Source organism: Oreochromis aureus, linkage group 4 (assembly GCF_013358895.1).
Source record: "Oreochromis aureus strain Israel breed Guangdong linkage group 4, ZZ_aureus, whole genome shotgun sequence".
In the NCBI taxonomy this organism is placed as follows: Eukaryota; Metazoa; Chordata; class Actinopteri; order Cichliformes; family Cichlidae; genus Oreochromis; species Oreochromis aureus.
The window spans coordinates 27,008,867-27,036,866 of NC_052945.1; the positions used below are offsets into that span (position 1 = coordinate 27,008,867).

At 39.1% G+C, this 28,000-nt stretch overlaps 3 protein-coding genes across 7 annotated transcripts; 1 reads left to right on the plus strand and 2 right to left on the minus strand.

Moving 5' to 3' along the window:
• Positions 1-15: 15 nt before the first annotated feature.
• On the plus strand, positions 16-19,847 carry gucy2ca (guanylate cyclase 2Ca). Of its 2 annotated transcripts, none has more exons than XM_039611418.1 (27): positions 16-101; positions 4,871-4,983; positions 6,325-6,392; positions 6,480-6,701; positions 6,789-6,907; positions 7,141-7,240; positions 7,360-7,465; positions 7,550-7,691; positions 9,085-9,170; positions 9,264-9,381; positions 9,491-9,572; positions 9,872-9,965; positions 10,498-10,560; positions 10,653-10,724; positions 10,817-10,921; positions 12,294-12,380; positions 12,610-12,742; positions 14,984-15,121; positions 15,336-15,424; positions 15,574-15,665; positions 15,861-16,019; positions 16,452-16,644; positions 16,853-17,027; positions 18,283-18,381; positions 18,506-18,600; positions 18,760-18,836; positions 19,113-19,847. In XM_039611418.1, exons 3-27 carry the CDS (start codon positions 6,349-6,351, stop codon positions 19,312-19,314), a joined length of 2,892 nt encoding a protein of 963 aa, XP_039467352.1. In that variant the 5' UTR covers positions 16-101; positions 4,871-4,983; positions 6,325-6,348; the 3' UTR covers positions 19,315-19,847. The 2 variants fall into 2 exon arrangements, with proteins under 2 accessions (XP_039467352.1, XP_031605398.2); XM_031749538.2 differs by lacking the exon at positions 16-101 and adding an exon at positions 2,884-3,570.
• LOC116327861 lies at positions 19,806-27,998 on the minus strand. 4 transcript variants are annotated; one of them, XM_039611421.1, is made up of 4 exons: positions 27,850-27,998; positions 26,914-27,024; positions 26,417-26,593; positions 19,806-20,649 (listed from the first exon to the last, which is right to left on the minus strand). In XM_039611421.1, exons 2-4 carry the CDS (start codon positions 27,014-27,016, stop codon positions 20,327-20,329), a joined length of 603 nt encoding a protein of 200 aa, XP_039467355.1. In that variant the 5' UTR covers positions 27,017-27,024; positions 27,850-27,998; the 3' UTR covers positions 19,806-20,326. The 4 variants fall into 4 exon arrangements, with proteins under 4 accessions (XP_039467355.1, XP_039467357.1, XP_039467356.1 ...); XM_039611423.1 differs by having other exon boundaries at positions 26,914-27,065; XM_039611422.1 differs by having other exon boundaries at positions 26,914-27,071.
• Positions 23,895-26,410, minus strand: LOC120439953 (piggyBac transposable element-derived protein 2-like). The gene is made up of 2 exons (XM_039611419.1): positions 25,374-26,410; positions 23,895-24,962 (listed from the first exon to the last, which is right to left on the minus strand). The coding sequence occupies exon 2, from the start codon at positions 24,823-24,825 to the stop codon at positions 23,899-23,901; it is 927 nt and encodes a 308-aa protein (XP_039467353.1). The 5' UTR covers positions 24,826-24,962; positions 25,374-26,410; the 3' UTR covers positions 23,895-23,898.
• Positions 27,999-28,000: the final 2 nt, after the last annotated feature.

Below are 28,000 nucleotides of genomic sequence, written 5' to 3' on the forward strand. Positions count from 1 at the left end.
TATTCCCTCTCACAGAATGAGCTTTACACTGTAAAGAAAGGCCAGTGCTCACTTTTGGATTCACGAAGATCCAAACCAGCCTCCCAGTGGAAAGTCATGAGGTAAACTCACTGCAACACTGCATCTGACTCTTTTAATGCAATATTTTAATGCATCACTCTTTGTTTAGTTCTTTTTAAACAATGACCTCTAATGTGGTTTACTACATGCCTGTGAACAGACAGTCAAAAACATCTTCTTGTCATATACACACTAGTCACACTGAATCCAGCTTTTTTAACCTAAACAACACTTTTTTAGGTTTTTCTGTTTATTCACATCTAAATTCTAACTCATTTGTTGCACTTTGAATCTTTGAAGTTGCACAAGGTTATGAGTTCAAGTCAACATTGCAAGTTTCTTTCTTGCTAAAAAGTCTAACAAAGACATCGAAGTGATGTTCAATAAGTAATAATAATAATAATGATAATAATAATAATGATATGACATCCTAGGACTAAAATTGGAGAAGATAAAATTCTCCCTCAGAGGCTGATAGATTTTTTTACTCACTGGAAACCATTACTTAAAAACTACCAGCACGAGAAATCTCTTTGTAGTCCATCATACACCCGTGCACAAGCTCTCCTGCTACTGCCGGCAGTGGCTGTTCCACCGCTTAAGATTATTTCATTTAAGATACACCAGCATTATCAATTTACTTTGACTGAGGAGCAAGTAGCCATTGATATTGATATTAATTAATATTAAATAATGTTGATTAATGTTAATATTATTTTTTAATATTAATATTAATGTTAATATTAATCCATAAGGATAAGCACTAGCACTTCATTGTTAGCTTTCTTGTTGTTGTTGTTGTTGTTTCTTTTGTTTGGGTTAACCCATCTTTCTGTAACATATTCACATTCAAATTATTGGGTGGAAGGGGGAGGGTTATTCATGTCATCTATGTTATTTATGTTTACTGAATGTTATAAAAAAAATTCTGTATACATAAGTACATACATTTCTGTATGTACCTATGTGCTTTATGACTGTCTGGCATTTGATAAATAAAAATTAGAAAAGAATAATAAGATAATAACAATAATAATAACTTTATTTATATAGGACTTTTTAAAACACAGAGAAAAAAATAAAGTGCTTCAAAGGTCAAATAAAAAACACCTTCTGAAGATAAGCACACATGTTAAAACATACAGACACATAAACAGACAAATAATCATCCATTCCAGCATACACACATACATGCACGCATAGTTGCAAAATATCAGACAAGCACTGACATTCTGTACTTAAGTGGAAGTACAAGTACTACTTACTTCTTTACTCAAGTAAAAGTTAAAAAGTTCAGGCTCTGAAATGTACTCAAAGCAACAAAGTAAAAAAGTAGCTCTTTGGAGGATGTTTCTATTTTTGTGCAAAGCTAACTGAAACTTGTGCTATATTAACACAATAATAAAACAATATCAGTTGATGGGAAAATTAACTTTAGTCTAAATGTTTTTATTCCAAATCACACTCAAAAATGATACCCAGGGTTTTAGCAGATGATTTGATGTTATTGGCTGAGCACTAGAACCTCAGTTTTACCTGAATGGAGATGGAGGAAATTAGAATACATCCAGTGGGTTGAACCCACTTTTGCCTTCAGAACTGTCTTAATTCTTCAATGCACAGATTCAACATCATGCTGCTAACAGATTTTGTACCATGTTAGTAACTCACTGCCCATGATCAATGAATAGTTCCTCTTTTCAGGCCATTCTTTATAAACCTTAGAGAGGGTTGTGTGGGAAAATCCCAGTAGATAAGCAGTTTCTCAAATACTCAGATGAGCCAGATGATGCAGATCATAAATCTGTACTTAAGTTATTTTAATCAATCCGGTCAAGTTGGACAAATCCATGTGAAACTGGCATTACGAGTATATTGTCATAATTTTAGCTACGTGTTGGCTCACAATGGGAAAGCCAAAATACTGATTTTTAGTGGGTTTGATGAACAGATATTAATGACAATATATATTCTATTGAATAATACATTTAATTGAAAGTCAAAGATTTTGACCTTATATTAGCTTTAATGAAAAAGTTGGATAACTGACTAAAGTTAAAACTCATTCTAGACTTTCTGCTGGCAACAAGAGTGAATCCATATTTAATTGTTTTTGAGCTCTGTGGTGGAGAAAGTTTTAGTTTGTTGGAAGCAGAAAATACCAAATCAGTGCAGTTATTAGATTGTTATAACTTTGCTCTTGACCTTTATCCTGCTGTGATAAATAAGTTTTTATGTGATGCTTTTGATAATAATTTAAATACTGTCTTAATTGGGTCGTAATTACACTATTTATAAGCTATACACTAATAATGTTTTAAATACAGATGATCTAAATTAAAAGGTACTTTCTTGAGGATTATGGAAATTACTTGAAACATTGAACAGCACCTCTGAGGATTAAAATGTTTTTTCTTCTGAAAATGCGGTGACATTGGTTTTATGAGCATTTTGCAAAGAATTTTACAGGCTTAATCCACCTGGCTTTTACAGCCGACAATATTTATCAGCTCCACACAAGCCTTCGCTTTTATGGCCTCCTGTGAGCTTTGACCCCCTCAGCATGAAAGCTTCTCCCCGGCCTCTGCGTAAAGAAGTCTGCAGTGCAGGAAACAAAGCGGTTAGAAAAAAGACAAAACAGGTGTTTAAGTGGTGCCACTGTGTACTGGTGTGTTTTGTTTCCAGGAGCCAGATTTAATGTGCTGTTGTTAAAAGTCTGCACAGATTGTTCTCACACTTAACGTCATCATTGCTGAAACGAGGGAAATACACTTTTTTTTAGACGGTAACAGGGAGACAGGTCTAAACATGGTGTTTACAAATAGGGTGAATTATGATCTTGGTCACTTTTTAAAGTAACGTGCCATTCCAGGTAGAGTGTGGGAGTTTTTCCTGCCCTGCCTTCCTCCTGTCTCAGTTGTTCATTAACAAAAGGAAGACAGGTAGACCAGCCTGTAGTAAGGTGAACGATTACTGAAGTCAGTCTTTACCAAGAGGAACCTAATTCTTCTTTTTCTTGTCTTTAATCTAGATACTTTGTATTTACTGAAAGTTTTGGAGGTCAAGCTCTTACACAAAACTTCTCTTGCCTGGATTCTGGGCATTGGATCAAGACTGAGCGATCAAGAGAGTGACTTCAGCTTGGTTACTGCAGAGACGTGCTCACTTCTGTTTTTGGACTTATGTCAACACTGGAGAGGACCTGCTGTGCTCCTAGCCTCCTGTTTACCTGAGCAGATGTCTATATTTTTGACATGTATACCAGAGCCAAAAATTCAGAGGGAAAAATGAAAATATCGGGGATCAGGATGTCCGCTTTACTTTACCTGGGAGCGCTTACAGTGGCCATGGTCACAAGTGACATGATCGAAGACTGTTTGAATTCAAACCGTTCTTACTACATGAATGTTGTACTGCTGGAGGACAACACTTATGAATGGAGCATGCCGCTTGTGAAGGCAGCTGTGGAAGAAGCTATTCTAACTGACAAGCTGGAGAATGATAAGTATGGTATGGACAGATAGATACCCTACAGAAAAGATCACAAAACAAAAGATATCTGACTTTAACAACAAAAACGGGTGTTAATAAATATGGTGATATCTTAAGAGTAAAATTATTTGATTCCTGAGGAGAAGAAAGATTTAAAATGTGACTTAAATGCTTTTTGATTAGGCTTTCAGATTAAATTAAACCAAATACAGCGAGTGTGTTAGTGTTGTTTCCAGAATATTTTGAGTATGGGGGAGGCCAGCGGTGCATCCATGCAAATATTTCTGTTCCAGCACCGCTAAATACAACCCCACCCCAAAAAAGAAAAAAGAAAAACAAAAGAAAGGGTCATTGTTAGATATTCTCTGCCACTACATTAAGCTACACAAAATATACTTTACTTTATACTTCACACTTCATATTTCACACTCGGCTTAAAAAAACAATTAAAAAACTAGAAAAAAACTTTTTGTTTGTCTAGTCTAAAAGTAAGACATGCGTCCTATTATCTTATTTTAGACATTAAATTGTATTTAACGTAGGCTAAAAAGATATAGCATATAAATACGTCTTTTTCAAGCTCCATGTAAATCCTACCTACCTCTTTCTAGGTCTTTTTTTACTGCTTACTAGGCGAGGCTGAAATAGTCGTGTCCTGCTAGGAAACCATTAAAATAGCTTTAAAAGTGTTCTGCGTATTTAAATCATTCTTCTAGGAATCTGGCTCACTGACGTTTGACCAGTGTTTTACTGCTCACGTGTTTACTACGAAAAAGTTAAATGTATCAAATCTGTTGTTAAATAGTTCAAGGTTACTCGTTTTATTATTAGAGCAGAAGTGATGGAAGATTTCTGCAGTCAGTGCCAACAGAAGGACAAAAGATGAGTCACAGTTTATCAACGTTCCAGAAGTACCAGTTCAAAGGAATATTTAATAGCTGCCTGTAACACCATTTGACTCTGCGAGGTGATGTACGTACTCTTTTACACATCAGCCTTGGCTGCGCTGTTAAAAGCAGATCCGGAGCTGCTCTTCTGGATGAAAGCATGCAATGATACTATTTTAGGTTATTTTTCAGCATCATATTCTGCAGGAAAAAAACATATCGACAGATATGACACAAATTAAACTAGTTTAGAGACATGCACTGCCTATTTAAAATATCTGTCATTGAGGGACCCTAAAAAAAAGTTATTGTTATTCCTGCTTCTGATGCAGATTTGACCATTAGACCTATTTTTGCCAGTACATCAGACTAATCTAATCTCATTGTTTTTGACATTCATAAGTCTTATCTTTTTTTCCCCATGACTCAAGGTTTAAACTTCACTTTGACTGCTAACTTCAACGGGTTCAACACCAACTTGTACAAGCGGCAGGGCTGCGGGAGCAGCACGTGCGAGGGGTTGACAATACTCAAGAAACTAAATGTAAGTGTGGTTACATGCTTAAACACAGCGCACACAATGAGACGTAACACTTTCTGACGTGATTTTGTTGGTCCTAAAGCCCCTGAGTTTTTTTTAAAGCCTTTGTTTTAGATATTGTAAACAGGTCTGAGGGGTTTGAGGTTCTTATGCTTAAACTGGCTTGTAACTGGAATCATTATGCATCTATTAAACATCTACAGCAGGAGAGTTCTAATTGTAAACATGAATTTAACATCACGAACGGACAAAAGTACTGGGACACCTACACGTTACACCTACAGAAGCTCCAATGAGTGCCATGAAGCTCCCAGTGGACTGTTTTTATGCTGATGTTACTGCCAGAAGGGATTTGGAACTCTGTTGCTCCCTAAATGCTTCCACTTTGCAATAAAACCACTTACAGCTGATCATAGAGTATCTAGGAGGGAAGAAAATTCGTGAACTGATTTCTTGCAATGTTGGCAACCTGTTACAGTGCCATGTCTGAATTCAGCAGGCTCTTTAGAACAACCCACTCTTTTCATCAGTGCTCTTTCAATACTTTTGTCCATTTAGTGTACCAAAAGGTCCCAACAGCATAGACCTTAGGTAAACAATAGTCAGTATATATGGCCTGCATCATGGAGAGATTATCCAACAACTGCCCAGTGTCAGACAAGCAGAGACTTTATGAGGAGGGTGGCAGAAGTGAAAGAGATCAGAGAAATACTGAAATATTATTCTGAAGGGAATTGTTTGTAATGAAAAGAATATTGTGTTTAATCGAGGAGCCTCACGGAGAGCCAGTCAGTGCTGGGGGCAGGATGACTTGTGCTTGATGCTGCAGACTCTGATTAAGGGCAGATGATACTGCCATCACTTGCAAGAGATAAAACCATGAGCTATGTTTGGTTTAAACTGCAAGGTAACCTTGTGCATAGGTCACAGAGGCATCTGAGCTAAGGAGGAAGTTTACCAGAAGGTTTTGCGATATAGAGGTTATCATGCTTATAAATCAGTGGTATGCCAAGATACAAGTATCACCACAAACACCAGGCTAAATAGAACCACAGTGCAATGTAGACACAGCTTGTTGCATAGTGAGCTCAGTCAGTGCATCTCTTATGTTTTACCTCATCAGGACAAACTCCCCAGCTGATCCTGCTTCGTCCAGCACAGTCAACAGCAGCAGATGCAGCTAATTTTACTGGGGACTAATGAAATGGATTTTGGGAAATATTGCAAAATTACAGAGCTAGGTAGAAGGAGGGATTGAAAGAAAATGAGTAAATGGAAGTACTGGACTGGGAAATAACTGCACTGCAAGTTCACTTTCCTGAATGCAGTTGTAATTTTCTGCAGGCTAATGGTGAAGTTGGATGCGTCATGCTGGGGCCTTCCTGCACATATGCCACCTACCAGTTAGTAGAGTAAGTATGAATCTCTTTCTTTTGACTTTTGTATTACTTAGCAGCTTCATGAGTTTTTAATTTTTGCCCATTTGTGTTTTTTTCAAGTGAAAACATTGGCCTGCGTTTAACCATTCCCATCATCTCTGCTGGGAGTTTCGGCCTCTCGTGCGACTACAAGCCTAAACTGACCAGAATTCTGCCTCCAGCACGAAAGATCTGTGACTTTTTCCTTCACTTCATGAATGAAACTCTACCATTCAAGGAGGAGCCATGGAGCCGATTCTACGTCTATAAGAAAGCCAACAACGTCTCTGAGGACTGCTTCTGGTGAGCCAAGTTCAGTGATTATAAGTAACCTCTGTTGCTTTATCTGTACTCCAGGGTCAGCGCCTTTGTTTCATTGCTTTGCTACAGGTATATCAACGCGCTGACGGCAGCTACTAACAAGTTTATGCTGGGCACAAACACAGAGACAATTCATGGAGAGGATGGCCTGAAAAAAATCTTCCAGTCTCCGAAAAGACACAGCAACAGTGAATATATATATTTTTTTCTGTTTTTGACACTTTATAGTTTTTCAATAAAGTAGAAAAGTGTTTTGGTCCTCTGGGGATTTCATTGTAAGTTTGCTATTTAAGCCGTACCAGTAGTCAAGACGGAAAGAGCTGAATAGCCAGTAGTCTACTACAGCAGACTGAAGAAGTGCACTAACACAGCTGAAGAATTTTCCTTCTTGTTTACTGTAAAACTGATTTTTTTCTTTCAGTTTTAATCTTATGTGGGAACACTGATGAGGTAGTCTCAGTAAAGGGGATGGTGGGCCAGATTCCCAAAGAATTCCTGTTTATTCTCATAGATGTTTACAAGTAAGCCTGGACATGAATTCATTGTTTCACACATGCACTTCTACCACAAAGTTTTTATTAAGCGGGAATCAAGAAATCTGAATACCAACAAACTCTTATCACCCTTTATCTTCATCCAGCCCTGATTATTATGTAAGCACCACATCTGTTGTGGGTATGGAAGATGTCTTAGTGGTCACTCTGCCGCAGAGAAACTACACCACTGGATCTTCAGTCAATGAAACGGTGAGTTGCACCTCAAGCTCACGAACAAGACCACATGAAATAACTGCTCATTTACAGTCTTTTATCTTTCATTCTTTCTGGCAGATAAACGATTATGTGGCCGGATATCATGATGGGACTCTTCTGTTTGGTAAAGTGCTCAGAGAGAGGATGCTCACCAATCAAAAAAACAACAGGACATATAATGGCTCAAATGATAATCCATTTGGAAACATCTCCTTTTATGGTGCGTATTACCAGAGATAACTCAACACAGCTGGAGGCAGAATGCCAGGACTTTGATAAGCAGTATCTGGGAAGACACCACGTCTACTCAAGTAGCTGAAATAAAAAAAGGATGAGTTAAACATTCTTTTATTTTATGTCCGCAAGATTGATGCTGGTTACATCAAAGTTTGACTGCAGCAGAGAAACAAAGATGACAAGACATTTTGTGTGGCTCTCACATGAAACACTAATGGCTCTTTTTAAAATTCTACTGCTGTGTGTTGAGGTTTCGCAACTATTACACAAAAAAACAGTATATAAAGATGTTACACAGAGTATCAGATCAAAGTGATTATTCACACTTCGCACTTGATCTTATGTTTTTTGGCAACTTTTATTGTTTTCTGGCTAACTCTTCTGTACCCAAGGAAAAGGGTCCTTGAGTCTCCTTAATTCTTCTTTAGGGTTAAATTGTGTAGGTAAAAAAACAATTCCACTGTGATTCAATTTTCTACTCTAACTCCAACAGAAATAGTGAGATGCCATAGACTGTATATAAAAGATGGACGAGTCACCAGAAGGCCACCTATTTCTGGGCTCTGCGTTATGAAGCCTACATTTTAGGGTTTGGGGAAATGCGCATGGTTTCTCTCATTGCTACAGTAAAAAATGAATAGCTTTTCAATTGTACAGTTCAGATAACTGTTGTTGTTTTTATATATAATATATGGAATATATAATTACATGGAATAATTTTTTTAAAATACTTTCGTAATCTATCTTATAGGAGACTTCAGGAACTGCAGTTTTTGCCACTTAATCATGACTTTAATTTTTCAGTTAATGCTTTTGCATTTTTGTGTGAGATTTGTCTGTTAATCCGCTAGCCTGGCAATAATTTTGATAACTGAATATTCTATCATGGCATTATCTTTGTCTTTTATTGCAGTAAATAAATAACTTTTAGGTTTTGTCGCCTCTGTCAGTGCGCCCCAGGGCAGCTGTGGCTACAATGTAGCTTGCCGTTGCCAGTGTGTGAATGTGTGTGAATGGGTGAATGACTGAATGTAGTGTAAAGCGCTTTGGGGTCCTTAGGGACTGAGTAAAGCGCTATACAAATGCAGGCCATTTACCATTTACCATGTAGTTATCATGTAAAAAAGAAAAAAGCTTTAAAAGATCAACTTTGACATTTAGAAATGCTGATTTTCTCATGTTTCATAGCTACAATTAACTAACAGTTAATAAAGGATATAAACAGAATTTATTGATAAAACATAATAATTATCTGCAGGTTTTCATGTCAAATTTTTAATGAACATTGAGTCAAAGCATTTTTTAAATTTAACTTTTTGAAAAAGCACAATGCAAAATGTTTTATTTTCTGTTTATATGATTGTGTGTGCAAGCAGGTATGGGAGGACACTATGTGCTTGATGAATATGGGGACAGAGACGTTAACTTCTCAGTCATTTACACATCAGCTAACACTGCCAAGGTAAAACCTTTGTCTATTAATCAGTTAACACTGCTGCTTTAAAAACGAATAGTTGTTTTTTTCTTACATTTCCCCCTCTCTCTCCCTATTTAGTATAACACTCTGCTATTATTTGATACATCACAAAATATGACCATCAATTACACCCAAAACCCCAGTCTGCCGTGGGCAGGAAATAAGCTGCCTTCCGACGAGCCAAAAACTCCGGACGGTAAAACACACATGAACTTTTGGCAGAAGGATTTATAGAATGATTTAATGCTCTGTTCAAGGCAAAGCTCTAAATTGTTTTCTTTTTATTCTGTTTCTTCTGCTTTCAGAGTTTGACATGCAGGAAATCATTGTGATTGTTCTGAGTCTCAGCGTTGTGGTGGTGACAGGAGTCGCTCTTATCTTCTACAGGTAAACTGCAGATTCATTTCCCAGTCGTGGTAGAAGAGCTGCATGTCACATTTTAGCACAAGTGCATCACTAGAGCTGAGCTGACAAAATCAGGCAGTATTTGCCTTATTTAGGCAAAGGAGGACAGCTTTGAGTATGAACTGTAAATTGTGGCAAAATGATTTTGAACCTGGGCAACAACATATAGTTTTATCTGCAGCTCAGGGCACTAATGGAGAAGATGCAGTGTCTGTTAAAGTAAATCTTGAATTATCTGTACCGATCATGTGCTGAATGCCTTTTTTTTTAAAAACTCACAGGCAGAACAGGAAAGAGCGCTTTCTACAGAAGAAATGGTCTCACATCGAACCTCACCTGATTGGCCCTCTGGATGAAAAGGAGGTATCTCTGAAGGTAAATGCCCTTATCAGCAAACTTTAACTCCAGATTTTATTTCCTGACTGCTGATAAAACACGGCTCTATGACACAAGACACAATAAGGCTATAATTTTTTGGATACACATTAAATAAGATAAGACTACATGAAAATGTCGGAGTATGTGCTAAATTGTTAAAGTTCAATAAAAACTGAAACTGATGGCCAAGAGTCACGCAATCTCAGCTGATAACAGATGATCCTAATGCCTCTGCAAGCTGCTTTGCAGCCCATGATCAACACAATACATCAAGAGGGAAGGTGAATGTTAAGTCATGGATGTTTGCTCTGTTTTGGACCTGTTCTCTCTTTGCTCAATGATTCTTGTGCCAGAACTGGGCCATACACCTACAGATATCTTATTGAAAATGAAACCTGTTCTATGCTCGTCCTAAAATGCATCTAAAATTCAAGCTTTTACCATTGACGATCAAAAAGCTTTCAGATCTATGGCGGTTCAAGATAAGAATGTGAAATCAGACAACTGTGTGTGTGTGTTTATGAAACAGATTGATGAAGATAAGAGGAAGGACAGTACGTACTTCCGACAGCGAGGGCGTTACGACAAGAAGGTAACAGCAATGCCAAAAATTCATATCTGATTTGAAAAAGATTAAAAGGGAAATGACCATGTCAGTCTTTTTCCATTCTCTGTGTTCTCCAGCCTGTAATCTTAAAAGAGCTGAAACAGACAGAAGGAGACTTCACCGAGGACCAGAGGATTGAGCTCAACACCGTATGATATCTCTGCGTTTTATCTTAGAGGTTATTAAAAGTATTTACATCAAAAAATGATTAACTATCCCTGCCACTGTCTTCACGTTTCAGCTGCTGCGGATTGACTACTACAATCTGACCAAGTTTTATGGCACGGTGAAGTTTGAATATGGTGTGTATGGCGTGTTTGAGCTGTGTCAGAGGGGCTCCCTCAGGGTAAGAGCAAACCAGCGTTCACACACTACCTTCATATAAGGTCCTGCTGCAAGGACGTGTTCGTAAATCAGTTCATCTTATCGTTTAGTCCTAGTTTTCTAATGTGTATAACAATAAAAAAACACCTTTGAGTACAGAAATACACTCACTAGCCACTTTATTAGTTACACCTTACTAGTTTTGGGTTGGACCATCTTTTCCCTTCAGAGCTGTTTTAATTCTTTATGGTGCAGATTCAATAAGGTGCTGGAGACATTCCTCTGAAATTTAGGTCCATATTCATATAATACGATCATGCAGCTGCTGCAGAATTGTCAGCTGTACATCCATGATGTGATCTGCTATTCCAGCACTCCCAACGGTGCTCTACTGGATTGAGATCTGGTGATGGTGGAACCCATTTGAGTACAGTGGACATGTTCAAGAAACCAATTTGAGATGATTTGAGCTTTGTGTTTGCTGTTGGCCCTCTACTTCATGGTTTGACATTTGCAATGAGTGTTTTTTTGAGTACAGCTCTAAGCTTGAAGCAGTCTAGTCATTCTCCTCTGGCATCAACAAGATCCAACCCAGAAAACTGCCTCACACCGGATATTTTTTCATTTTCAGACCCTTCTCTATAAACCCTAGAGATAGCTGTGTGGGAAAATCCTAGTAGATCAGCAGTTTCTGAAATACTCAGACGGGCCCGTCTGCCACCGATGACCATGCCATGTTCGAAGTCACATACATCACTTTCCTTTCCCTTCTGATTCTTAGTTTTAACTTCAGCAGGTCTTCTTGAACACGTCTACATGGCTAAATACATGAAGTTCCTGCCATGTGACTGTCTGATCCAATATTTGCACTAACAAACAGTGAAACTAGTGTACCTGAACAAGTGACCAGTGAGTGTATGATTTCATTGTGGTGCATATGAAAACATTTCAGTCACACTTTGTGAACTTTGAATTGCAAAACCTTAATAGATATATGACCGCTCTCAGTGATTTCTAGTTAAACATTCTGTAAGGCATGTGCTATTTCAGATCATGTTTGTCTTTGATTTATCTACGCATATCTTTTTTTTATTGTGTTATTATTTAATAACTTCTTGTATTATCCGCACTGACTGTAATGAAAAGTCACTGTTTTCGAGGACAACAGTTTAAAGGTCACATTCACACACTGCATGCAGAAAAAGACCATTTTTGGCCTATTTTGGATTTGATTTAATGTGGCGGAGCTCATAGTTCACAGCGACTTTGATTTTCACTTGTTAATAAGTTATGGACACACAGTGTGTATGAATACGTGATTCAGATTCACACAGAATTGTTTCGGACTTCTAAAAATACTAAAACGTGAACTTGCTCATCTGTTTTTTTCTCAGTACATTCTCAGTGACAGGATCTCTTACCCAGATGAAACATTCATGGATATGGAGTTTAAAATATCAGTCATGTATGACATAGCAAAGGTATTGTTTCTTTGACTTGTCTTTCTCAGTATGTCATTTATTTATATGCTTTTTTTTGCCTGTTTTCTTTTGAGTAACTGGTTTGTTATTAAATACTACAGTTTTTAAAGCACCTCCGCCATTAAATTTCTGGATTTTCTTAAGTGAAATGCAACCAAAACATGTGATTAAAAAAAAAGAAGTTGAAATAGCAAATAATAACTACTGCTCTGCTGTATATATTCCATAGGGCATGTCATATCTACACTCCAGTAACATCGCAGTTCACGGCCGCCTCAAGTCCTCCAACTGTGTGGTCGACAACCGTATGGTGGTCAAGATCACTGACTTTGGCTGCAACACCATCCTGAAACCAGGAAACGGTGGGCTTTTTAAGAAATTAAAAGAAATATTTTTTAAGAAATATCATCACTGTGGCTGAGTATTGATCTATGCTCTGAGATCATCCTGCTCCTCTATAAGCTCCTGCTGGGTTACTATCCTACTCTACTTTGGGCATTCGTTTGAGTGGTTTCGAGTGTTTGAAGTGAATTTCTTGATTTTTCATCTTTTCATCTGTCCTTACTGGATTGGCAAGAGGAGTTTAACTATGTAATTTCGGGACTTAGAGAGTTTAACTTGGTTAATTGTGTTATATGCTTGTCGTCTTTCCCTAATGAGGATGACATGTTTGTGGTCAGGGCAGCACGGTGGTGTGGTGGTTAGCCCCATCACGCCACAGCATCAGCGTCTGAACCTCCCTGTTGGCTGTGGCCTGTGTGGAGTTTGCCTCTTCTCCCTCTGATTGCATGGGTTTCTTCGGACTTCCTCAAATACTAATCCTCCCCTCATAAACTGCAGAGGATTAATGTTTATCAAACATAAACATTAGTTTAACTAAAATATGACTGGTTTGGCCTCTGACATTACCTTATTGGCGTTGTGATGCACGACTAAATCAGGACAAGGTTTTCTTGTCAGTCTTTCTCTGACTTCTAAAGTCAGTGTGAGAGAAAAAAAAATTAATGACTTATTTGTAGGTGGGAAGTTGGCAAAACAAATTAGTTTTTTGTTAACAATACACAAAACACGCAACTGCTATTACAAAAGTTATAAACCAAAAAAAGAAACCCAACTTTTGATTCAGAGAGTAATTTAAAAGTACTTTGAGGAGTTCAATAGGCTAATTATTATTAGGGGTGACCGTGGTTCAGGGGGTTGGGAAGCTCATCTTGTAAACGGAAGGTTGCCGGTTTGATCCCCAGTTCTGTCTGTCCTGGCTGTTGTGTCCTTGGCCAGAGGGGCCGATGGCGCGATATGGCAGCCTCGCTTCTGTCTAGTGTCTAGAAAAGCACTATATAAATGCAATCCATTATTATGAAATGAGAATACAGAATTTTTAATAGAAGCACAATGTGGCACTTTGCTATTGTTGTAGAGCCAATAATTTCTTTGGGAATGATTCCTGCTTTGGAGGCGCGCAGGGTCTGATCCACCTTCGTAGCCACATAGCAGGATTTTGCTTTGTGGCTACGACACCTATCAACAGTATGCCTGTCATAAACAACAAAAACTTTGGTTTTAAATGGCATCCATGTTACTTCACAGAGTAGCATGGATGGTATTTTGAAGTTCTCCTTGACCCTGCAGACAAAGACTTAACAGTAACTTCTTGAGAAGAAGCTGGCTGAAGTCAGGATTGTTCATCTTGTTCTATTTAGAGATGCAATAGAGACTCATTCTGCAGTTAAACAATTAATCTCCTTGCCTGACTTTTCATCACTGCTGCAGTGGAGGAGCAGGATGAAGTAGAAGAATCACTATTATCTTTTCAAATACCTCAACTATGAATAGTCAGGTGTTGTAGGTGTTGAAGAAGGCTCTGTTAACTGTACCTTTGAAAGTCTTCAACAAAGTATCACTGAGTTGAGCTGATTTAGCGTGTCGGCACTGGGGTCGTCTCCTAGGGGCAGCTGGAGGTCCCTGTACGAACCTCCCAAAGAGACACGCAGTGCAGATCTCCAGTACAGAGTGGAGAGTCTACAAAAAGACATGTGGCATATTTAAATCCAAGAGCAAGAATCACAGTTTTTTTTCTGTCATCCTGAGGAAACATTGCACCACCTGTGACTTGGCTGTCAAAGTCTTTGCTCCAGCAGTTGCTCACTGGTTTACGGGTAATTTTCGATAACAGTCTTTTTATTTTTGGTTTGCAAAAATAAAAAGTAGTCTGCAACACAGTGTAGGAAGGTTTGTCTGATGAACTTTCTAATAGGCCAGGCTAAGATGAGCATCTGAGGTAATCAGATGAAGGGGACTGGATCTGTAAATGTTGAACTTATGTTCAGGGTTTGGGTAGCTGAAGATTTAAAAACAAAATGTATATATTATAAAAATATGTATGACATTAAAGTGTGTGATTCTGCTTGGGTAAATCGGCGGCATCCTGTAAAAAGTAACTGATGAAAAACTGCATTTTATCTTCTGATTACAATAATCAGTGTGTGTGCTGTGGGTTGGAGTTGGGCATGGCAATTGTATACGTGTTAAACTCTCACTTTCTTGTTGTAAATGAAAAATGAACCAATAGTTGGCTAAATGTAACCGGTGTCCTCTCCCCTCAGATTTGTGGACCGCCCCGGAGCATCTTCGCAAAGGCGGAGTGTCTCAAAAAGGCGACGTCTACAGCTACGCCATCATTGCCCATGAGATTGTTATGAGACAAGCCCCTTTCTACACGCAGTACTGCACTGATGTTAGAGGTAGGCCACAATTATACTGCCATAAACAGCAGAACTGAACAAACGAGTCTGTCTTTGTCAGTCAGTTGTGAAAAATTTGGGAATTTTCTTTAATTCAAAAATGATTTTACACATACAAGATGCGAAATTCTGCAGACTTGTGAAACACAGAGGTCACAGAGTAACCCATGTCCCATAGTTATATTGTATAAGTGATTGTTGTGCAATCCCTCAGAGAAGATCTACAGAGTGCAGTATCCTGTCGGACAAAACATCTTCAGACCTGACCTAAACTTTGAGGGTGTTACAGACAGAGAGACCGAGGTAAAAAAGCCAAACCCCGATTTTTATAGAGTTTATAAAATTATTTGGATCAATTAAAGTAAATTAAGTGGATAAAAAAAATCACTTTTCTCCTCTTCTTTCCTTGTCTTGTTTATGTGTGTTTTGTGTGTAACTCTGTGTGTATACAGCTGTACACACTGATAAAGAACTGCTGGGAGGAAGATCCAGAACGGAGGCCAGATTTTAAGAGAATCGAGTTAACAATTGGAAATATTTTCAGGTAGATTGCCATCATATATTTCTTCAGTGTGGCTTTTACTGATTTTTATAATTTGACACATGGCCAGACTAACTGCCTCACCTCAAAGCCTTATTTCAGAGGATAACCTCCTGCTATGTCCTTCTGTAGTACTCTCTTAAATGAAGATCAGTGAGAGCTGATATGCGAATATAAAATATTTTTGATCTGATGCAGCAACCTGCATAACCAAGCCACAGAGACGTACATGGACAACCTGATCCGTCGTCTGCAGATGTACTCCAGGACTTTGGAGAATCTGGTGGAGGAGAGAACGGCTTTGTACAAAGCTGAGAGGGACAGAGCGGATCGCCTCAACTTTATGCTTCTTCCTGGGTAGGTTGATTTTATTTTGGATTGAGATTCAGACTGTTTGCAGCAGAACCTATGATTGCATTTCAGCAAGAAAAGCTTTAGCACTTGTTGCTCTGCAAAACGATGGATTATGATCCTCAAAATGACTTTGCCATCATGAATGATGCTTTCCAAAATGTAATTGTACACTTGTGCATTTACCATTGAAGTAATGATTGCCACCTCCCCTGTGCCTTCTGTCTGGCATTTAACTGCATAGTCATGACTGAGTGCAGAATGTGCTTTTTCCATTGGAACAACACCAGACTGAAACTCCAGCAAGAAAAGCTTTAGCACTTGTGGTTGAAAAAACCCCATGATGCTGTATTTGCATGTATGTTTATATGTTATAGTCACGTAGTATTAATATATCTGACAGTAACCACATTTTTCTTCCTCTCTGCGTCTCCATAGCCCAGTGGTGCGTTCCCTGAAGGAAACGGGCAGTGTGGAGCCAGAGCTGTTCGAGGAGGTCACCATCTATTTCAGTGATATTGTGGGATTCACTACCCTCTGCTACTACAGCACCCCCATGGAGGTGGTTGATATGCTCAACGAAATCTACAAGAACTTTGACAGCATTCTTGATCACCATGATGTCTACAAGGTAGCTTAGCAGGACAACAGAAACCCAGGCCTCTGCTATCAAGGAGGTCACAAGTCGGTTTTTAGTGTTTTAACTCCTTTAAGCATTGACCTAGAATTTGTAAGAATGTGGTTATGGTTAGACCTAAAAACTTTACTCACTTTGATGTTTATTTTTTGAATAAAGATAAGGATTTTATAGAGAAAGTTACGTGTTTATTGTCTTGTAGGTTGAGACAATAGGAGATGCTTACATGGTTGCATCCGGTTTGCCCAACCGCAACGGCAACAGGCATGCAGTGGACATCGCCCACATGGCCCTGGACATCCTGTCATTTGTGGGGACGTTTGAGCTGGAACACCTCCCTGGGATTCCTCTGTGGATCCGTATTGGTGTACATTCAGGTAACAGAGATTCGCAAAGATTTTACTATGTTATCATCTGAATTTTGCAAAAGTTGGGATGCTGTGTAAGATCTGAATAAGACAAAGTTCAGTGATTTACAAACCTCACAAAGCCTCATCAGATGTTCACGACAGAGCATAAAAACACATTAAATGTTTAAATTGAGAAAATCTAACATTTTAAGAAAACTACTGACAACTATTGGTTAATAGCAGCAACATGGGCAGTGGGACAACAAAAGGCTGGAAAAATCGTGGAACAATTGTAGAATAATGTTCCTCAAAGTGAAATTGTGAAGACTTTGAATATCTCATCATCTCTACACTACATAATATGATCAAAGATTCAGATATCTGGAGTAATCTCTCCGTGCAAGGGCCAAGACTGAAAATCAATACAAAGATACTTGTGATCTTTGGACCCTGAGGCAGCACTGCACTAAACACAGACATGATTCTGTCATGGAAATCACTACATGGGCTCAGCAAAACTTCCAGAAATCACTGTCTGTGAGCACAGCTCACCGTGCCATCTACGAATGCAGGTTAGAACTCGGTCATGCAAAAAGGACGCCAAACATTAACATGATGCAGGAACACTTCTGTCTATGCTGAGCCAAAGTGAAAAACTCTTTTGCAGTCAGATGAATCAAAATTTTCTTTTGCAAACATGGATGTGTCCCATCCTCCAGATTAGAGAGGGTAGGCATCATCCAGGTGTTCAGCAGCACTCAGTTCATAATTCTCTATCTCTGATCTGTGTGCATTAGTTCCAATGGAAGTGTGAGGTCACACATCCTAGAAGGCCAGCATAATTTGATGTTTTCTTATGTTCTACTAAAAAGAGGCACCATGTGTCGTTATTATCAACAAGTTAATGCTAAATATTTGCAATATCTCCAAGATTTGCAGCCATACATTTCCAAAAATGTTAAAGCATATGATTAAAAAAATAAACATTTTTAAACTGAACTATCTGGAACTGAACTCTCACTTTCAGGAAACCTTATTTATTTTCTATTTTGCCACAGAACATGATCCATTTCTGTCATTAAAGGTCACACAAACCATTACGTTTAGAGATTTCTGTGTGTAGGCCTCAGACAAAGGAAAACTCAAACGTGACATGGAGCTGCTGACATCTAGTGGCCAAATAATATAAGTATATGTTAATGTTAATTATATGCTAATGAAAAATTAAATAAATTTTTTTTTAAAAAGCATAAATTGAATCCTGTTATGTAATTGTTTCCAGGACCCTGTGCAGCGGGAGTGGTGGGAAACAAGATGCCTCGCTACTGTCTCTTTGGAGATACGGTTAACACGGCTTCACGCATGGAGTCCACAGGCCTGCGTAAGACAACCACACACATTTTACACACAACACTAGCAGTTTAGGGGCTTAGCTTGAATTGGCACAAAGGGAGGGCCGGCGCAAGCACAGAGTCTGATGGCTGCTTTTCACATCATCTTTCCAGCTCTGAGAATTCATGTCAGCCAGTCTACCATCAACATCCTGCAGAGGACGGACTGCAAGTTTGAGTATGAAAAACGAGGAGAGACCTATCTGAAGGTGAGCTGGGCTTTTTAATTTACTTAAAAACTTACATGTAGACATTTACTTTAAATGCCAAACCACACAAACAGAGGTCACTAGTAATATTTCCTGTGTGTGTGTGTGTGTGTGTGTGTGTGTGTGTGTGTTTGTCTGCATCCCACACCTCACCCACAGGGTAAAGGAAAAATGATGACATACTGGTTAACAGGCGTGACCGGGGGGAGTTACAACCTGCCGACGCCACCGACCGCGTGAGTAAAGTTTAATCAAAAAACTATTTTTACACAAACTGTTGAAGAACTCTGGACTGTAGTATACCCTGAACACAAAACAGTATTATGATTTAATAAATAATCTTTGTTCTTTATATTATTAAATTACCACCTCCTTTAAAGTGTGTTAATGTTAAGCATTATGTTTTTAATTTACATTTTACTTTGCACCACAGTTTTTTTCAGAATCAGTGTGATACCTAACTTTAGTTTTACATCCAAACACAATAATCTAAAACAATGTTACTGTCTCAGGGAGAACTTCCAGTCACTTCAGAAAGATCTGTCAGAAATGATCGTGTCAAGTCTGGAGAAGCGTGGAGGGGACAGCTTCAAAAAGAGGAAGACGCTGTCCACCAGAATCCGCCGGAGGGAGACCAACAGCAGCGTGCAGAGCGACAGCCTGCCAGAGTACTTCCACCTAGCTGTCACTGAGAACCCGAGCACCTACCTGTGATCATGGAAGAGCTTTCAGCACAAGACGTAGACTTTGTACAAGTTTGTCATGTTTGATTCAGGACTGCTGGGTTTCTTTGGACAGCTTTGTTCATTCATCGGTTGGAGAGATGATGCCGGAGCAGCAGCACTTCTCTTCATCCCCAACAGCCTAACGCCTTGAGATCAACTCGCCTCACTGATCCTTTAAAGATGTTAAGTAGCTATTGCTGTGGTACAGAGAGTGGCATATTTATATACAAATATTTCTCCATAAGCGATCCAGATAACGTAGATGAGGATACCCAGTGCACTCTTCTTTACTATAAGCCATGCTTCTATTTATGTTTTGATGTTGCCTGCAGGAAGCTCACTGATTGAGCAACATGTGATAAAAAAATATATATTTATCGTGTAAATATCTTTTTCTGGAACTCTATCCAAACTCGTCAAGACTATTTCGCATTGTAACGATGCTACCTTTCCGTTTTCACAGCATCAGAAATATTTCTGTTGATTTTTAGTTTGTTTTATTAAAACATGTTTGAAATACGGGCACAAGATTCAAAGCAATTCCTGTACTTTTCCTGTACAACAGCAAAAACAACAAACTATACACAGTCACCTGGTACACTTTTTTCACACAAGCAGTGCAGAGGAATAAAAACAGCTGTAGAAAATCGTAATCTTATTTTAAAAAAACCCATAAAAACATGGTAGAAACAAAGAAATCTCAGTATACTGAGTACAACGTGCAGAATAAATGCAGTGAATATAAGGTTTTAAAAACACAGTTGTGTTTTCATCTCTTTAGAGAATATTACTTCGACCTGACGTTTCATGGAGACTTACCCTCTCAGTACTCATGAAAGCTGTACCCCAACCAGAAGCCAAGTCTTCACTCTAAGGCTTAATGAAGTTATGACGACTTGCTTTTTGTCCCCAAAATGAAGACGTGTGGCCACAATGTTAGTAAGCAAACAAATGTGTTTCCCCACAGCGTGCTTAAAGAGTACGACCACACACCTGCAGCCTTACATGGTTTTAGTTGTAACTAAAGCAGTGCCACCCAGCTCTGTGGCAGGAAGTGGGATCCTGTGCTCCGCCATTGTGCTGCATGCAGGCAAGCCTCCGCCCACCTCTGTTCCACCACGCATCATGAGGTCCCTGCAAGCTGTGAAGCCATTCTCCCACTCTGAGCCCGTTTGGCTCCCAGAGTGCACGTGAAAGCAGGGTGATGGGGCCTCCGCCGCTCTCTGAAATATCTCAGCTTGACCGTTTCTTTCTGAGGGCAGAGGGTGCAGTTTGGCAGCTGGCTGCACTTTCTGAAGAAGTTCCTGTCTTGGCATGCCATCCTCTGTGACACAAACAACAGAAAAACTGTCACTGAATGTTCACCCTGAAAGACTCCTCAACCATTCGCAACATTATACCCCCCTTATTTCCTCAATTGATCAATAAGGTGCTTTTTATATATTAAAGGTAATAATGTTTTTTTTTTGTTTTTTAAATTAAAGTCTTATAACATGCTTTAAAATAATTACACAAATGTTTATTAAAACAGTTAAAGAGGTCATAAGATTGTTGAGGTTATAAATCCTCTGTATGAAACAGAGGATTTCCTCTCATTGGTTGCCCCTCAAAAACAGAGGGTTTGCACAGAAAGTGGGTGGGACTTCTCACTGCGGGCCTGGGATGAATATATTGCCCATTTAAAGGCTGTACCATTAAAAAAATTGCCAGAAAATTCTATTTTTTTTTAGTTGATTGTTCAGTGAACCTCCTGACAATTTAAGAAAATTAAATAATAATTTGCATATATGATTTTTAATTTACATCCTATTTGCTAAATTCCTCATTTTTCATCCCTTAGAGAACATTTTTACTGTGACTTTCAAAAAAAAGCTCAGTATGAGCTGTTATCAAACTAAAGATTGGGAAGAATGTAGGCCTGCAACTAAAATGTTTGAACTACTGCACTGCATTGTGTGCAGAACAAACAGCAGCTAAGCAGTAATGCTAGTAATGTTTTTACATTCCAGATTTCCTGTGGTAAGAGGTGTGAGTCGACAGATTATTCACTGACGCAAAGGATGCCCAAGTGACTTGAGCTTCTCCTCAGCCCTTTCTTTGTTTTTCGCCTTCTTTTAAATTAAGTTAAGACTGAATAAGAGCTGCATTCCAGGAGATTGAAAAAAAATGGCCACAGTCATGTTGGTGTATTTATGAAACACAAAAACTCGTGTGTCTGATTCAGGCCTTCATCAGACACAGAGGCCTTAAAAAGCAGCTGCTGTTGGCTGTCAGACTGTCAGTTTTAGTTTCACAGGTTTTGTGTTTTCACAAAGTAAATCTGTAGCATTCAAATGTTCAGCCTCCGGGATTCAAGATGAAGACCTGCTTATACAGTGCTGTGAGAACGTAATTGCACTCCTTTCTGATTTCTTAGTTTTTTTGCATGTTTGTCACAGCTGCGTATTTCGGAACACATTTTAGTATTTGACGAAGAAAACCTGAGTAAATACAAAATGCTGTTATTATGATGGTTTCATTTATCAAGGGGAAAAAATCTATCCAAACGTGCCTGGCCCTGTATGAAAAAGTCATTTCCCCGAAACCTAATAACAGGTCGTGCCACCCTTGGCAGCAACAATTGCAATGAAGCGTTTGTGATAACTGCCAATGAGTCTTTCACATCACTGTGGAGGAATTTTGGCCCACTCTTCTTTGCAGACTTGTTTTAATTCAGACACACTGGAGGGTTTTCAGGCATGAATGGCCCATTTAAGGTCATGCCAAAAGATCTCAATTGGATTTAAGTTCAGACTTTGGCTAGGCCACTCCAAAACATTTATTTTAGATTTCAGAGAGGGACTTGTTGGTGTGTATCGGATCATTGTCCTGCTGCATAACCCGAGCTTCAGGTCATGGACTGATGGTCAGACATTCTCCTTTAGGATTTTCTGCTAAAGAGCAGATTCCATGGTTCCATTGATTACAGCAAGTTATCCATGTCCTGAAGCAGCAAACAGCCCCAGACTGTCACACTACCAACACCATAATTGACTGTTGTCATGATGTTGTCTTTATGAACTCCTGTGTTAGTTAATGCCAGACATAACGGGACTCAAATCTTCCAAAAAATTTCACTTTTTGTCTCGTCAGTCCACAGTATATTTTCCCAGAAGTTTTGGGGATCATCAAGATGTTTTTTGGCAAATATGAGACGAGTCCTTGTGTTCTTTTTGGTCAGCAGTGGTTTTCATCTTGGAACTCTTCCATGGATGCCATTTTTTGCCCAGTATCTTTCTGCAGTTCTTTAGGATGCTGTTCTGGGTTATTTTGTGACCTCCTGGATGAGTGATGGATGCGCTCTCGGAGTAATTTTGGTGGGCCAGCCAGTCCTGGGAAGGTTCACCACTGCTCCACGTTTTCTCTATTTGTGGATAATGGCTCTCACCGTGGTTCAGTGGAGTTCCAAAGTTTCCAAAATGGCTTTGTTGTGTTAATAGACCTCTCTGCATTGAATCATACTTGTTATTAATCTCTGGCTCTCTTCCACAGCATGTCTTCTATCCTGTCTTCCTTCTCTCTCCCCAACTGGTTGTGGCAGATGGCTGCCCTGAGCCTGGTTCTGCTGGAGGTTATTCCTGTTAAAAGGGAGTTTTTCCTTCCCACGGTCGCCACAGTGCTTGCTCATAGGGGGTCATATGATTGTTGGGTTTTTCTCTGGATGTATTATTGTAGGGTCTATCTTACAATACAAAGCACCTTGAGGCGACTGTTATTGTGATTTGGCGCTGGATAAATAAAACTGAATTGAATTGAATTTGTAACCATTTTCGAGACAAATAGATATCAATGACTTTGTCTCTCAGTTTTTTTTTATATAGTGGCATGCTGTGATGTTTTTTGAGATTTTTCAGCCTACTTTACTTTGTCATACCAGTTCTATTTAAGCAAACAATTACTTTTTTCACACAGAGTTTGGATAACTTTTTCCCCCTTAGCCCTTTGACTGCCTCACCAAGAAAAATACAATGAAAAAATTATTTGTCCATATTTTCTATTCCTTTAGGTCAATAATGATCACAATCAAAAAAAAAAAAATTATACACACCTTATAGTTTTTTAAATATTACCCTCTACCAAACGGTTGAGATGTCTCTCTATGGTACAACTCCATAAAGTTCTACAGACATAACTAGTAGAAAAAAGTAAAGGTTATACTCATTTTGCAAAACAATAACTACCCAATTTTGTGTTTGACCCACTTTATTGTTGGGTTCCATTTCAACAGTGGGCGTTATAATAACAAACCACAAAATGTATAAAACACAAAAATATTGTAAATTTGATCAAAAACTTGATCTGCAATTACCGAAAAAAATTGTAAACATACAAATTCACTTTTGACCTGTTGTTAACATAAACTTTTCACTGTAGTGTTGGAACAGCACTAACATTTTTTATTTTATTTTCCAGAAAATTCTGGTGGTATATTATATACCATTGCCATTTTGCACTGAAAAATTTGAGAACACACTGAAACAGTTCTGGCTCTTTTCTTTTGCCGTTCATGCAACTTCACCAATACCCTTGATGATTAGATCTTCTGGTGGTACACTGCAAAGCATTCCTGACTGGCATTCAAGCACAAGAAAACATTGCATTTTTGGCATTTCCATCTTGAGACGCCCGTTGGACAGTAATTGCATCGGCCTCGCTTGTCACAGTGAAGTGGCCAATGCCCAAAGCAGTCATATCGCACATCTGGCTGTGGTTGTGAGGGTCTTGGGGTGTATCGTTTCTTTGGTGGTGGTGGAGAGCTGGATGATGGTCGGCCAACTTTGGATGCTGGCTTGTTGACTTGTTTCAAGCTATGCGCAACTGCCAGGCGGAATCTTTTGAGTGTGATTGGTTTCTGGTTTAGTTGTCCACATTCCCTCTTGTAGACTAGCCAGGAATTTGCAATGGACAGATCAAGCATGTAACCAAAGAGTGGCAGGTACCATCTTGTAGACTTGGCTGGGGTCTTGTACAGGTGTACCAGCATGTCAGAGAGATTTATCCCTCCCATATGCTCATTGTATGCAGGGATGAGTGATGGGCATGGGATCATAACTTTCGCCTTGGACTCTTTGCTCCAGTGTTTGACAGTTGAAAGTGGCATGATCCCAGAAGCATTACTTAGCAGGTTCACACATTTGTTGTCAAACCATTTAACTGCGATCACACCTTCAGCAGACCTGTAGTCAAAAGCTCCACGCCCTCTCTTCATCAGCTCTTTGTCTGTCATCAAAGTGGCTCCACCTGTGCGATTTGGTCGAACAGTGCCAATGCACTTGACACCCAATGAGGTGTCTAGGTGCTGGACCAGTTTAAAACTGGTAAAATAGTTGTCACAGAACACAACAGAAAGCCTTGGCTGTGTTATGGTTTGGCAAAGTGTTGTCAAAAAGTTTATTAGATCTACTTGTTGAAGGAGCATCTTCATCCAGGGAAACATCAAAGCAGCTTTCATCACTATCATCTGCAAAATTGGGTTGAAAATCTGGATCCTCTATTGGGGTCATCATCACTCAGTTCACCATCGGAGTCCTGAGAATTTTCAGGTACAAGGGCCAGGTAGGTGCGTTGTCTTGCTCCATAAAAGGATTTGCAATCCATCTAATAAACATTAAAAAAAATAAAATTGTAGAAATATAGTTGGTTTGATTTCCATGTGTCATTTAAAACTGTACTTTAAAAAATAATCACAGAAAGTGAGTAAATCTTTAAACATTAGAACATTTTGTAACATACAGTATTTGTCAGTATTAAACATGTCATATTTACATGTATAGATCATTAAATTATTTATATTCAATAGTAAATAGTCAATTTCATATGTTAAAACAACAGTTCTAAACATTAGCTAAGTTTTGCTACTCTTACCATCAATTGACAAATCAACTGTTTGGTTGAGCATGTTTTTAAAAAAATATTATGGATTTATTACAGCTATTTTCTGGTATCAAATGACATAATCATGTTCAGTAAAGACTCTGACATGTTTATACTGCAGAAAAATGTACTTACCTTTAAAATTTTTAGCCAAAACAGTCCATGTGTCCAGAGTGATTTTTTGCTTTCTGATTTCCTGGTTGGAGGGTTGTAGATGAGGCCTGCCATATCCTGACACAGTGCCATCTAGTGTTTTTTTTTTAGGATAACATAACTCAACCAAGTGGTAGAGATGGCTCAATAAGGTTGAGTTAAGCTAAGTACTCCAGTTCATTATATATAGTCTCTCAAAATATGCTAAACCAAATGGTTGAGCAGGCAGTCTTAACAAGGGAAATAATCATTTCAAAACATCATTTTGTATTTAATAATCTTAAAATTTGTTTGTTGACCTGAAACATGTAAATATAACCAAGCAGAAACACACAAAAAATAAGGTAGGGGCCAAATACTTTTTCACAGCCCTGTACAAACTCTGGCATGGAAGAGTTTGTTTATGTGTTTTCAGTGTTGTGTGGGGGGTGCCTAAGTTTTCTTGCCCAACCAGCGGATGTGTGTTGAAACCAGAATAGATGGTAAGGGAGCGGGACTGACCCTTGGGACAAGTGAGAAGAAGAGAACAGAAACTGTGGAGTTTCTACTGTGCTGAACGTCACAGTTCATCACCTGCCCTTCTGCAGCCCTGTTTCCTCCACCCGACTGTCAGCTCTGCGTGTAAGATCTCCTCTTTTTAAATAAACCGGGTTCTCTCCACAGCTTCAAAAACCATGTTGTCTCATAAAACATGTAACTTAGGAAAAGACCACTTATAACTTCACTTGATCATGAGATGTATTAAAGCATCTGATGTGTATTTCATTATCTAGTCTAATGAGCAGAATTTAAACAACTCTAAAAGCCGCTTTCAGCTTCCTCCTTTTTCACAAGCGGTCGTCACAGCGGGGAGGTCTGCATGTTTGATTTTGGTAGATTTTTACAGCGAATGCCCTTCCTGACACTACCCCAAAGGGATTTGTGTCTCCTCCTGTGATCGAGCCAGGGATCTTTCTCTTGTTAGGCAAACTTATAAACCGTAACACTCTAAGTGACACAAACCATCAAAAGCTTGTTGTACTTACCGGAGGTGCTGCCGCGTCTGGTCTGTCGTTTGTATATGATAAACCAAACCGTCAAAGCCAAGATGGACCCCACCAGGACCACAGAAATCCACAGAGTCGGACTCAGCACCACCATTGAGGTGGGCTTGACAGTGGTGTTTATGGCTTTGAGCTGGTTCACGACAGTCAGGGGCGGCTCTGTGAGGGGGGAGGACAGTCACACACTGACTACCTCAACAGTTAAACAGTTTGCATTCTGACATGTAAGAAAAGTTTCAGAAAGAAAAAGGACAAACTCAAGTCTGACTCACTCACTCATTTTATAAGCGGCTGTACAAGAAAAAAGAAGAAGACGATAACTGGGACGTATTAGGTAGCCAGGTAAAATTCAAGTCTGCATGATAAAGTTGTAAAGACATCCACAACTGAGACATAATCCAAGACAGAAGCAGGACACTGAGAGAACAAACTTGTGTCCAAGAGGCAGAAAAAAATAATTAGAATTCAGTGAAACTCACCTTTTGGTGGATCAGGGTTAGATCTCATTAGTGACTTGCTGGCCACACACGCGTTGACTAAGTTGTCAAACTTTTCTCCCTCAGGACAAGACTTCTTATCCATTCCTGGTGCTACGTGAGTAATGAGAAGTAAAGTGGACTGTTGCCTTTGTCTAATGCTGTGTTTGTTGCACACACACAAACACACAAAAACACAGAGCGGTGAGACTCAGAGGAGGGCTATGACGGGAGGATTTGTGAAATGAATGCAGAAGGCCCAACAGACGTTTCAGTTCCTCCGTTTAATAGGAAAGAGTGAATCACTACATGTGTCTCCTGGGGACAGCGTGACAGAGAGAGAGAGAGAGAGAGAGAGAGAGCGAGAGAGAGAGAGCATGTTTCTATTTCAAAAACAAAGAGTTCCTGACTTTCAAGCTTGCAGGTTTGTATTAAACTGACTCACTGCAGACATCTCAACATGACGGCTTTTTATCAGTCTTTTTTCCCCAATCACTAGAAATATTGTTTGCAATGAATGCACAGGCCATGGGGTCAGATTTCAGACCCCTTTGCACAGAGGGGCTAAGAATTATTCAGATATTTGACCTTATATGCTGCTGGTCCTCAAGCCTTGAGCAAAGACACACATCACTGTGTTTTATACTGAGATGCAGTGACATGTAAGAAATAATGCACTATAAGAAAAAAAGAAGAGCAAAAAACCGCTATAATGCTCAAAGCGCATCACCGAGTAAATTTCAGCACCCAGTGATGTGGTTCAGCATATTGGACAGTCAGTTAACGCAAAGAAACCACAGTGAGCTCAGGTAAAGAGGCTTTCTGTAACCCCACTGTGATCAGGAGAAAACAAAAACAGGCACCATCTAAAAGTGGACCCGCAACTTTCAAATTCAAATTGCGCTCGCTACGATAGCAATGATGAAAACAGCAGCTCACCCTCTCTGAGGGATATACTACGAAGGGAATTCAGTACAGCCAGACTTTCTTTGCGTTAGCTGGATCGACAAAACCCCAAAACCTCAGCTGGAGATAACCATCGTCGCGACAATCGTTATCAACTTTCTCTGATAAGTCGGGTTTTCTGCTT

What these genes read in the sequence shown, in the direction of transcription:
- gucy2ca (XM_031749538.2), top strand. Translation starts at nt 3,315, where the DNA reads ATGTATACCAGAGCCAAAAATTCAGAGGGAAAAATGAAAATATCGGGG. An exon ending in ATCACCATGATGTCTACAAG is followed by an intron (nt 16,645 to 16,852) that starts GTAGCTTAGCAG and finishes ATTGTCTTGTAG; the next exon opens with GTTGAGACAATAGGAGATGC. An exon ending in GAGGAGAGACCTATCTGAAG is followed by an intron (nt 18,601 to 18,759) that starts GTGAGCTGGGCT and finishes CCTCACCCACAG; the next exon opens with GGTAAAGGAAAAATGATGAC.
- LOC120439953 (XM_039611419.1), bottom strand. Translation starts at nt 24,825, where the DNA reads ATGATAGTGATGAAAGCTGCTTTGATGTTTCCCTGGATGAAGATGCTC.
- LOC116327861 (XM_039611421.1), bottom strand. Translation starts at nt 27,016, where the DNA reads ATGGATAAGAAGTCTTGTCCTGAGGGAGAAAAGTTTGACAACTTAGTC. An exon ending in TAACCCTGATCCACCAAAAG is followed by an intron (nt 26,594 to 26,913) that starts GTGAGTTTCACT and finishes CCCCCCTCACAG; the next exon opens with AGCCGCCCCTGACTGTCGTG. An exon ending in CAGACGCGGCAGCACCTCCG is followed by an intron (nt 20,650 to 26,416) that starts GTAAGTACAACA and finishes TTTGTGTCACAG; the next exon opens with AGGATGGCATGCCAAGACAG.